This window comes from Pelophylax lessonae (genome assembly GCF_965119305.1).
Source record: "Pelophylax lessonae genome assembly, chromosome: 2".
NCBI classification, from domain to species: domain Eukaryota; kingdom Metazoa; phylum Chordata; class Amphibia; order Anura; family Ranidae; genus Pelophylax; species Pelophylax lessonae.
In genome coordinates, this window is record NC_138769.1 from 453,402,083 (window position 1) to 453,414,869 (window position 12,787).

A 12,787-nucleotide genomic window follows, 5' to 3' on the forward strand; every position below is an offset into this window, starting at 1 on the left:
TAAATATGGGTGTATTTAATAAACAGCCATGTAGCCTATAAAGACTGCAGACAATTTGTAGTAGCGAGAAAAGGCAGAATCAGATTGGTTGTTGTTTCTGATCATGTATACGTAGTTGCATCAATGGTTCTTTCTGAGATGCGTAATTTCAATAATCTGGAGAGGGAACATAGGATCAATAATACGTCAAATAAAACAGATTCAGTGAAAAATATCAAAGAACCATAAAAAATGGCCAAAAAAAAATGGCCAATACGTTTTTGTTTTTTGTTTTTATAATATAACTACAAAAACTTTCTAAATACTCACTTCTTTTGTTTTTGGAATACACCAGGATATTACCCATTGCTTTGTTCTATTTAACTTGATCCATTTAGACTTCAGTCTGGAGTTCTTTAGTAGGTATTTACCCTGTACAATAATAATCTTCTTTTATTTATTTCTTAGGAAAGCACCATACAACGTATACTCAGGGAAATTGAAGATTCTACACGGTAAGGTTCAGTTTACATGTTTTTGTTGTTATTTTGCTGCGTGCTTCAGACATGTTTTTTTTTTGTCAAAAAATCAGTAATATATCTTTTGTATAAGGTCTGAGCAAAAAAAATAAGTTGATGGGTTTTATATAACATGATTGCTCATCCTGCAATTCGATGTGTTGCACAAATACAATTCAAATGTGAATATTGGACTATGCAGACTTTACACCAAATGTCAGAAAAATGTGTCTATTCAAAATAATAAGTTAATTTTGTAGAAGGGCCCCAATTTTTCCATGTATCATGATCTATGTGATTCAATTTTTAGTTTCAGTAAGACAAAGTTCAGACATTTTACAGGCCTTAGCAGTAATTTGCTTTGTGGCTGTACTGACATGTAGTAAAAGATTAAATTGTGTTAAACGTGTAATATCAGGAGGGTGTTAATTGAGAAGCGCTATCATGGGATCTGGAGGGAAAATAGTGCCTAGGAGGTTGGATAAATATCAAAGATATTGGTCCAAAATTTACTAATAGCTGGATAAGTCTAATATTTATGCAGATTGGTGCCTAGATCCCTGCAGCTCTTGAAGTATGTGGTGTGTGATTAGGGATAAGAATGGGGTCTAACAGCTTCAAAACACAAAGTATAACATGTAATTTCCTTTAACATTCATTATGCTTTGGTTTCTCTACAGGTTTTTACCGAAATGAGTAGCTTTGTAATTTTTTTTACCCAAGACCAATATGCTAGGTTATTGGCAGACAGAGAATGAAAATCCTGCTGCTGTGGAGCTATAAGTCCTATCATGGCTTGTCTGACAAAATGTACTAAATAAGATCTACCAGAGATTTGGCAGGGCAAACTGATTTCAGATTTCTGCTAGCCACCTGTGAAATGAATCATGAATAGAATACGGTATTTACACTCAGATACTTACATAGAGTAGCATTTTAGAGGTATGGGCAACGAACTGCGTAAGTGTGAAAAACCTGTTGGAAAATTTCCTAAAAGAGGCTCGGTATAGCATAACTGCCTGTAGCTTTCTGTCTTATTGGTTCTCATTTATGAGATTTTTTTTTCTCTGAACAACTACAAATGCTGGCTTTGAGAACTAGCAATGTCGCTCTGACAACTCTTGCAATGTTAATCAGAAAAGAGATGTAAAAAAAAGTGTAAAATTTCTCCTTCGTTCAATGACGGACAAAGCTCCTCATCCTTCTTAACCATTGGGTTATACTGCCTCCTACAGGACACTAGGCAGGAAGAAGCTTGACTACGCCTATTTTTTTTTTCTGTCTAGTCCAGGGCTTGACAAATTTGCCTGAAATCTAGGAGCCAGCTAAAAGAGTTAGGAGCCAGTTTTTTTTTTTTTTAACTAACAACCAAGCTTTATTTAATAAAACGGATACTAAATTTACAAATAAATACGACTAGAACTCCACTCTCTTCTATAGCGCAATTGGATGGAAACAGACTGTCTGTCTCTTTCCATTCGATGCCATCTGATCCGATCCACGGGATGGATAGAAAATAGAACCACCATCCATCTGTTTTTGGCAGACAGGATCAGATGGCGGCAGATTACTGCTCCATAGAGGAGAATGAAGGGTCCGATCAGGTCTGCCTGAAAAACTGACAGGCGGACAGGATCAGACAGCCCGTGTGAAAGGGGCCTTCGGCTGTGGCACGGCGATGAGGAAAAAAAAAAAAAAAAAGATCATATATATATATATATATATATATATATAATTTTTTTTTAATAATAAGAATTGGAAAAAAGAAAAAAAGATTTATTTTTTTTAATAATTAAAAAAAAGAAAAAATTATTATTTATTTTTTTTACATTTAAAAAATAAATTAATAATAATAACCACACTCCCTGTCCACTTACCTTTAAGCAAAGGTAACTGGACAGAGAGATGAAGCCTTAAAAAACTTCCCTCTCCTCTCCTGTTTGGAAGGAGATGGAAAGGCATTGAGAACATGCATTACTCCCGGCCACCACAAGAGGGCGCCAGTTCCCCTAGCCTCTCATCTCACAGAAGAAGGCCGAAAAGCCGGTGCCTCAATTTTTGGACGGCGCGGAAGTCCGTGCACTCGAGGAGAAGGTGGGGGGCGCAAAAGGGACAGGACACCTCCTGCAGGGCACTCCAGGCCGCTAATTCTAGTCGCAAATGCGACCTGGCGCCCGGGTTTGTCAAGCCCTGGTCTAGTCACCCTGCTGGGATCTCTGGTCCTGGCAATTTTTTCTTTTTAAACAGACTTTTTTCCTATCTTTGTTATTTTGTTCCTGTGAGAATCTACAATCAATTGCCGGACTGGGTGACGGACTGGATATTCTAGATGTTGTACGCCCTGGCCTCGCAAACGACCTGTCGCTGTCCTCAGGGACAAAAGCCCGCGAGGTAGCCACCTCGCTAGGATGACTCAAACGCGGTTTCCGTGCGTTGCTAGAGTCCTGTTTGGCCGACGGCACCCCCGCCACCTGGGGTGGGAGGCTTCCTGTCGCAGAGAGGCGCCCACGCCATCATGTAACGGTGAGTACATTCTGTGTGGGGCCTCTGTCTGGGGATGACAGTCTGCTGGTGTCTGTGCTCTCCCCTCATGTCTGTGTGTCTGGGGCTCGCATTCCTCCTGGTCCCTGCGGGGGCACTATCGCGTCCAGGACGCTATGTGGGGGGGTTGTTGGGGTCCCTAACCCCTGTGGCACTGTTTTCTGTGCTTTTTTAATGGGGTACATGGGGTACAGGCATGTGTGGGCGGACCGCAGCGGTGAAATACAGCGGGGCCGCCATTTTGGGTATGGGCGGCTGCTCTGGCTTCACTGAGGGCACTTCAGCAGCCATTTTCAATGTAGTGTATCGCGCCCTTCGGGCGCCATCTTGTGTGGGGCACGTTTGCTTTATACACGTGTTTGGCGGCCCTTTTCCCGGAGTCTCCCATTGATTCCTATGGGCAGCCATTTTTCTTTAGCCCGAGTCCTATTTAGCCTCTAGCGGTGTGACATCACTTCCTTTCCTCATGCAGACAGATCGTCAGCAAGCGTGGTAACACTTCTGGGGGTCTTTTATTGCTGGTTTTTGGGGGATATCTCTTGGCTATCAGTTTTATTTGTACCTGCGGGGTATTTCAGTCTAGTCCCTATTACAGTGCATTGCGGTGGGGTCGCCGCTATCGCGATTTAAAGGGCCAGCGCCATAAAAGCTTTTATGGAGTCCCAGGACAGCAAATTCCTCCCAGCTTTGGTGGATGATTCAGGTACGTCTGAATCATCTGCGATTACTTCTGCACTTGCGACTTTAGCGTCCAAGGTGGATCTATTGATGTCTGAACGGGCTTCTAGAAAAAGGCCTAGGCTTTCTCACTCCTCTGATTCAGAGTCTGATATGGTTGCCATGGACAGTGTATCCCCTTGGTCTCAGTCGGAAGGGGAGGCGGAGGATGAGGAGGGGGATGATTCCCCCCCTGGGACGGCCAGAGAACGCGCTGCTATGTCCGCGCTTATTGCTTCTGTCAAAGATACACTACATTTAGAGGATGAGCCCAACCTGCCGGGTAAGCGGTCTTCTTTTGGGACCCGTAGAACCCAGAAGGCGGCACAAGTGTTTCCTTGTCCCGCTGAGTTTCACGAAACGGTGAATGAACAATGGCACAATTTAAAGCGCCCTTTTGTGGTACCAAAACGGTTTCAGTTCTGTTATCCCTTTGCGTCTCCTACGGATTCACGCTGGACTGTGGCCCCTAAGGTTGATCACACGGTGTCCAGGTTGAACAAGGCCACTCTTATGCCCGCGAAGGATTCTCCGGTGTTTAGGGACCCTACGGATAGGCGGATGGAATCTCTTGCTCGCCGCTCCTATATGGTGGCGGGTTCCTTGATTAAACCTATTTTCGCCTCCGTCATGGTGTCTCAGGCTGTGGTAGATTGGGCCAAGGTGCTCAGATGCACCCTTGTGGCTGATTCTGCTCCTCCTGCTATGTTGGAGATGGTGGACCAGATTATTCAGGCTGTTCTGTTCCTGTGTGACGCGGCCTTGGATGAGGCCCCTTTGGCCGCACAACTGTCTGCTGTCGCAGTGATAACTGGTCGATTGGTATGGCTGAAGAGCTGGTCGGCTGGCCAGACTTCCAGGAAGACGGTGTCTGACCTTATGCGGGGACTCGCATTTTTGGGGACTCCTTGGACGAAAAGGTTAAATGGGTCACTGGGGGTAAGAGCACTCTGCTGCCCCAGAATCCCAAGGGTAAGTTTTTCGGCGGTAAGCGGGGCCCTTCCTTTAAAACAAATCAGGGGTCCTTTCGTGCCTTCAAGGCACAGGACAAGGGCAAATCCTTCAAAGGCCATGGTGGCCAGAAGAAGACTTCGGCAGGCAAGTCAAAAGCCGCCCACGCCGGCGCGGCGGCCCAGTCCGCCTCGACCTGAAGGGACGCCCTCACCCATTCCAGGGGTGGGGGGACGTCTGCGCGGTTTTCTCGAACCTTGTCTGCTCCGGATTCTGGACAGGTGGGTTCAGGAAATCATTCGGTCAGATTACAAGATCGAATTCCCTTCGCGTCCAGCGGACAGATTATTTCCCTCAAATCTTCATTTGACCCCAGGTCGTTTGCAAGATCTTCATCGGGCGGTTCAGGATCTCCTCACCCAGGGGGTTATTGTCCTGGTGCCGAATCGGGACAGATTTTGGGGTTTTTACTCAAATCTGTTCACTGTGCCCAGAAAGGAGGGCAAGGTACGTCCGATTCTGGACTTGAAAGCTCTGAACCACTTCGTGCGGGTTCAAAAGTTCCGCATGGAATGCCTCCACTCAGTGGTGGCCTCCCTGAGCCCGGGAGATTTTCTGGCTTCCATCGATCTCAAGGATGTGTATCTACACATCCCCATATTCGAGGGTCATCAGAGATACCTCCGCTTTGCAATCGCGGAGGAACACTATCAGTTTGTGACGTTACCTTTCGGTCTCGCTTCGGCTCCAAGGGTTTTTACAAAAGTGTTGGCTCCTGTTCTGGCCCTGTTACGGGCGCAGGGAATTGCGATCTTGGGATATCTGGACGATCTCCTGTTAAGGTCGAATGCCAGCCAGTGTCTGTTACGCGATCTGTCCACTACGGTTCAGACGCTCCAGGAGTTCGGGTGGACCATTAATGTTCAGAAGTCGACTTTGTCCCCTTCTGTTCGCCTCCCTTTCTTGGGGATAGTCTTGGATTCCGCCCAAGCGAAAGTCTTTCTGCCGGAGGACAAGCTCCGGACTCTACAGAACGAGGTCAGGTCCCTCAGGGACGACAAATCCTCATCATTCAAGACCTGCATGTGGTCCCTGGGGTTGATGGTGTCGGCCTTCGAGGTGATACCATTTGCACAGTTCCACACACAATCTCTGCAAGCGGAGATTCTGACCAGGTGGAACAGGCATCCTCAGTCCTTGGAAAGGAGGATATCTTTGAGTCAGAGAGGATCTTCTGTGGAGGCTCCGGTCTCCGGCTCTGACGAAGGGAAAATCCTTCCGGCCGTTGTTGTGGACGGTGATCACCACGGACGCCAGCCTGCCGGGCTGGGGTGGCGCCCTGGGCACTCTGTCTGCCCAGGGCACTTGGTCGGAGGAGGAATCCTCCCTGCCAGTAAACATCTTGGAGCTGCGAGCGATCAGACTGTGTTTGCTCCGTTGGTCGGATCTTCTGCGGGGCCGCCCTGTACGGGTGCAGACGGACAACGCCACTGCGGTGGCTTACATCAATCACCAAGGGGGCACCGGGATTGCCCGGGCGTTCCAGGAAGTGACCAAGATTCTGTCTTGGGCCGAGACGCACATCCCGGCGATTTCGGCAGTTCACATTCCAGGTGTGGAGAATTGGCAGGCTGATTACCTGAGCCGCCAGACCCTGGACCAGGGGGAATGGTCCCTACACCCGGAGATGTTTCAGATGCTGTGTGTGCAGTGGGGATCCCCGGATGTGGATCTGTTCGTGTCTTGTCCAAACAAAAAGGTGGGAAGGTTCGTGGCAAGGATACGCGATCCTCTGGCAGACGCCTCAGATGCGCTGGTGGTGCCTTGGAATCAGTATTGCCTGATTTATGCCTTCCCCCCGATTCAGTTGTTGTCCAGGTTCCTTCGCAGGTTGGTCTCGGAACCGCAGTTGGTGATTCTGGAGGCCCCGAACTGGCCGCGCCGGTCTTGGTACGCGGACATCATACAACTGGTCGTCGAGCCTCCATCGTGGCTCCCGTTACAAGATGATCTACTGTCTCAGGGGCCGATCTTCCATCCTGCTTTACAGTCGCTGGCTTTAACGGCGTGGCTGTTGAAAGCCAGGTCGTTAGAGATCGGGGTCTCTCGTCGGCGGTCATTCCTACCCTGCTCAAGGCTAGGAAGGCCTGGTCCGGTAAAAGGCTAGGAAGGCCTGGTCCGGTCAGTATAGGCTGGGCAATCTTCTTTGCCGAGCGGAGTCTCTGACTGCTCTGATGGACATCTGGAGATTACTCTGCAAACTCTGCGGGAATTCAGTTGGATTCTCAACCTTCAGAAGTCTGCTTTGGTTCTGTCCTCAAAAACTGGACTATCTGGGTCTGACTCTGGACTCCAGACATTGCAACAGACAATTCAGCTTCTGTTGTTCAGCAGACGGTCATCCCTCCGGGCTTGCATGCAAGTGCTGGGCCTGATGGTGTCCACCTTCGAGGCAGTCTGTTTGCATAGTTCCACACAAGATCTGTGCAAAAGAGAATCTGGTGAAATGGGACAAGGATCCATGGTCTATGGAGGGGTCTTCATTCTCCGGTGCTTCGACTGCTGATTAATGTACTTGAACTCCGAGCGATCAGACTTGTCTGGCTCATTGGACAATTTGTCTTCAGGGGTGTCCGGTACTAATTCATTCGGACAAGGCCACGGCTGTGGTCTATGTCAATCACCAAGGGGGCACAAGACGTGTCCTGGCGGCTCGGTAAGTAGCCAGGCATTCTAAGGTGGGCTGCCGATTTTTTTTCCAGTCCTCTCAAACTCCTGCCCTTGCCCTGAGTGGCTCCAAACTGCCCTTGCTGGTCTTGGTACACTGATCTGGTACGGCTGGTCACCGATGCTCCTTGGGGACTTCTTCCCAGGAAGGATCTGCTGTCCCAAGGAGCAATCTTCCATCCTGATTTAAAGTTGCTGGCTTTGACGGCTTGGCTGTTGAACGACAGGTGCTGAAGGATAGAGGTTTGTCTGAGTCAGTGATTCCTACGCTGTTGAAAGCTAGGAAATCTACTTCTAGGAAGATCTACCGTTGTACGTGGAAGATGTACATTGCGTGGTGTGAGTCTCTTGGGGTTTATCCTCGCTCCTTCTCGGTGGATCTGATCTTCACCTTCCTTCAACGGGGGGGGGGGGGGGGGGGTGGTTGAACAGCAATTGGCCTTGAGTACCATCAAGGGCCAGGTATCGGCTTTGGCGTTTTTTTCCAATGACCTTTGGCCACACACTCCCTGGTGCATACCTTTCTTCAGGGTTTCTGACATTTGGTTCCTTCAGTGCAGGCTCTGTTGCCGCCCTGGGATCTTAATTTGGTGCTTTCAGCTCTACAGAAGTCTCCCTTTGAAAATATTTGGGAGCTTTTATCCTGTTGTTCACCTTATGGTGATTCAAAAGGATAAGGTGGTGCTTTGCCCCTGTCCGTCATTCCTTCCTAAGGTGGTCTCTGACTTTCATTTGACTAAAGACATTGTGTTGACTTCCCTGTGTCCCAGGCCTAAACATCCAAAGGAAATTGCCTTGCAATCCTTGGATGTGGTCCGGGCAATTAATGTGTACCTGGCAGCTACGGAGTCTTTTGGGAAGTCAGACTATCTATTGTGCTTACGGACGGACCTCACAAAGGGTTGTCCTCTGTGACCATTTCCAGATGGATCAGACAGATGGTGGTTCAGGCCTATTCCATCAAGGGTCAGGTTCCTCCTTTACCTATCAAGGTGCACTCTAATGGAGCGCCTAGTGCCTCCTGGGCTTTTCGTCATCATGCTTCAGTGACGCAGGTTTGTAAGGCGGCCACCTGGTCGTCGGTGCACACTTTTAAAACGTTTTTTTAAAGTGGATGTGTTGGCATCTGCGGATGCTTCTTTTGGCTGCAAGGTTTTGCAGGCTGCTGTTAAGAGGACTTGGTCCTCTTTGAGGGTGTATTGTTTTTCAGGTGAGCTCCAGTTATTTATGGTTGAGCTCTATGTTAACTGATTGGCTATGGTTAGCCTTGGGAATTTGTTCCTGATGTTTTCCCCACACTGCTTTTGGATTTCCCAATGGTTAAGAAGAATCAGGAGCTGTGTCTGTCAATTAACGAAAGAAAAAAATGGGATTTTTGACTTATCGTAAAATCCATTTCTCTGACGTTCATTGATGGACAAAGCACCCGCCCCTCTGTGGAGTTGGCTTTCTTCTGACACTGCTTGTAACAAAACCAAGTGCCTATAACTAAAGCCCCGTACACACGTACCGATGGTCGGCTTACAAATGTTCCTCTTTTCTCCCCGGGATGTCGGTGTCTGCTGAAAAGTGCAAAGACAGCACAAGGACAGCACAAGAATTTTGTCCGCCGACTGCAGAAGTGATGTCATGTAATGGTTAACTTTCCCTGTGTTTTCTATTTTCTGAGCATGCCCAGTCTTGCAAATCTGCGGTCTGTCGGCCGAATTGTGTACTGACAGGCGAACAATCGTCCGTTCTGGTGTCGGCATACAAATATTTTCATGTTTGCACGAAAGACTTTTGTCCGCGGATTGTGCGCAGACATCTGTCGGAGGCACCATACTAACACGCGTACAATCGGCAGATCCTTCGTCCACCGACGTTTGTATGCCGACGATCGGTACGTGTGTACGGGCCTTAAGAGTAGGTGTATACCCCCTGGGGCTGCACATAGACATAGTCAAGCTTTTTCCTTCCTAGTGTCCTACTCCTGTAGAGGGCAGTATTTCCCAATGGTTAACAACTTAAGCCCCGGAAGATTTTACCCCCTTCCTGACCAGGGGGTATTTTGCGATTCTGCACTGCGTGACTTTAACGGACAATTGCGTGGTCGTGCGACGCTGTACCCAAATGAATTTGACATCCTTTTTTTCCCACAAACAGAGCTTTCTTTTGGTGGTATTTGATCACCTGTGCGATTTTTCTGATCATGCGCTCTAAACAAAAAAAGAGCGTCAAATTTGCAAAAATAACAATATTTTTCAAATTTTTTATATGAAATTCCACAAAAAAATGTAAAAATCTAAATTTTTTAACTTTCTAGGCCAATTTGTTTTCTGCTACATATGTTTGGTAAAAAAAATCGCAAAAAGCGTATTTTGATTGGTTTGCGCAAAAGTTATTGCGTTTACTAACTAAGGGAAAGATTTTTGTCATTTTTATTGTTTTTTGTTTAACGAGTAATGGCGGCGATCTGTGTTTTTTTTTTCCGGGACTGCGACAATGCGGCGGACAGATCGGACCCTTGACTGACATTTTTGACACTTTTGGGGGTACCAGTGAAATTACTACAGAAATCAGTGCTATACATATGCACTGTTACTGTAAAAATGACACTGGGAGGGAAGGGGTTAACTTTATTGGAGAGGGAGGGGTTAAGTGTGTCCCTAGGGGCGTGTTTCTTACTGTCATTGGATGTGGCTGTTTGTGTAACAGCACAGATCAACGGTCCTACATAGCAGGACCGAGTGATCTGTGCTTTTACACAGGGGAGAGTGACAGGCGGCTTTGTTTACATTAGCCGCCTGCCTTTCTCCCTCTCTACCCGACGATCACGAGTGACCGGCGGACATCGGGTCCGCCGGTCACACGCGCCGGCTTCTTCAGGTACGAGCGGGGCGGGAGCGCGCCTCGGGCGGCACGCGCTCGCCCCCTATTCGCTCCCAGGCTAGTGACGTACCGGTACGTCACTTTGCCTGGGAGGGGCTGACCGCTGCCGTATATAGTCGGGCGGAGGTCAGCAAGTGGTTAAGAAGAATCAGGAGCTGTGTCCATCAATGAACATCAGAGAAATGGATTTTACGGTAAGTCAAAAATCCAATTTTTACAAAAATGACCTTACCTACCTTACAAGGAATTTCTCTAACAGCCTTTATCAACCTTTATACACAAAGGAACACTTGAAATAATTTTTAGGTGTTAGGGAACCTCTGGTAGGTTATTTTACAATATGGTGAGTATGAGAGATGCCCACCTAATTATGGTCGGTGGAAGAAGTGACCCTGAACATTTATTTTTAGTGAAAAGAATGCCCCATTACATTGGGGATCATTAAGAATACCTTGTCCTACAGTCAATGGGAAGAATGGGTATTTACATTGGGAGTCTGTGGGAAGATTGTCCCTTACATTGGTGGGTTGAAAAAAGAACCCCCACCTATTTAACAGTCCGTGTTGAATTATCTGAGAGACAAGTGGAGAGGCTCCACTGGTGCCGTACCTGGAACTGTGTAGAGGCCATCAGGTGAGAGGTCAGTTAGTTCAATGTTTAAAGAACCCCAAACAACCTCTGGAGGAAACCTGGTTGAGAATGACTGTTCTTTATAATGCTTTTTTGCCGTAACTCTTTAAAATAGTTATTTTTCTCTACCACTTTGTGTAATTCTGTTTTTTATTTAGGCAATCCTCCAAGACTATCAACAGTCATGAACAGGAAATCAACCATCTGCGTCGGCAGCTGGATGAGATTAGTGATGAATTGTCTCGCACTGGAAGGGAGAGGGAAGCTGTTGTTCAGGAAAATGGTGGTCTGCATGACCAGCTATCCAAGAGCAAAGTGGAAATACAGGTAGACAATAGATCAGGCTTCAGTTCTCCTACAGGAAGGTGTGACTACATTCAATTTATTGCATATCTAATTATTATACACATGATTGTCTTAAATTTGACAGAACTATCAATGGTCTACTATGTTATGCTAGAGCGACAATACTCTGATCTAACCACTTTCTATGGGGGCATTGGTGCGGGCTTGCTCCCGAGCCTTGCAATCTGTGTCTATTGGCTAATGGCTCCCCCTGCCTCAGCAAAACCAGTGAGACCAGGGCACAGCACTGGATTGAATCGGGGCTCAGGTAAGTAAAAGAGGGGATGAGAGGGATACTGATACCTAAATATTTGTAACCTTATTGCAAGGAATGCATTCAAGTAAAAAATGTTTAAGCTTTAGAACCACTAGCCTTCTTTAGCCTAGAGAGTTTCTGGTTTTCCCTTACCAGGACATTTGTTTTCAGTTCTTCCTTTACTCATGCTTAGACTGTGATTCCTTCTTCATTGAGAAATTGTTTGTTCTGTTTCATCTCTTGGTTGGATCCGGTAGACTAATTTCATGTTATGTTTAGAGTTTCCCCCATGTGGTGGCTCCTCGCTAGTGTGATCACTTTGATTTTTTGGCATCACATTTAGTTCCTATGCTTTTACAACCTGGACTTGTCTGTTTTTTTTTTTTATTTCTATAAAGACTTTACTGAGTTTAAAGAAATACAAAAAGGCCACGTAGGTTGCATTAGACATAACAGCAGAAAAACAGGGATTTTTAGAAGTATATTTTGTCAAATTGTGTTTTTTCTTTTACTGCATCCTCTGCCAGCTTTGATCATTGTTCCTTTAGGCGACTCCTGAGCTGCACACAGTCCCCATAGTTGGCATTCATGTTGGGCCTGTTAGCAGTTGTTTGCTGCTGACGACACCCCCCCCCCCCCCCCCTCAGTTGGACAAAGAATGACACAATATTTTCTTGGGAGTCCATTGAGGGACACAGTTCCCAACCCTGTGTTTGTGATCATGCTCTTGGTACTGCTTTGTTACAAAACTAGAACCTGCTGGGAGTGGAAGGGGTTATCAGGGGCTAGAAGTGTCCAATTTTCCTGTTGGCGGCAGTATTAAACAACCCTATGTGACTTCCTTTGCCCCTCAATCAACCCCATGAAAAGTATTTCATGGTGAGTACAAAAATTCTAAATCTTCTTCTTTTTTTAATATGTATACTTTCTATTTTTTTTTTTTTTTTTGTCTCTGCTTTATATGCTTCAAAAAGATATGTTAATAATTATGCATTGAGTAAAGCCTGGTTGTGTGTGTTTGAGAGGATACTATAACATAGGTATCTTTTAACTATTAGGCTTCATGCACACAGGGCATTTTTACAGCCACTTTTAGGAGCGTCGGGCATTATTTTTGCAGCTTAAAAACGCCCCTTTATGTTATTCTATGGCCTCATGCGCACACACAGGCATTTAGGAGCTGTAAGTGACATAGGCTTTTTTCAAGCTGCAAAAAAACCCCAGGGTCAGCACGTTCTGAGGAATGGCGTTA

General features: G+C 46.5%; 1 protein-coding gene across 1 annotated transcript in view; it reads left to right on the plus strand.

Moving 5' to 3' along the window:
* The window catches only part of LOC309548144 (uncharacterized protein), a gene marked incomplete at its 5' end in the record, with an annotated part of 250,508 nt that overhangs the window by 56,770 nt on the left and 180,951 nt on the right, over positions 1–12,787 (plus strand). Inside the window, 2 exons of the mRNA XM_082248108.1 lie at positions 448–494; positions 11,093–11,261. Of these exons, the coding sequence (XP_082104234.1) occupies positions 448–494; positions 11,093–11,261 (216 nt within the window). The remainder of the gene's footprint in view (positions 1–447; positions 495–11,092; positions 11,262–12,787) is intronic.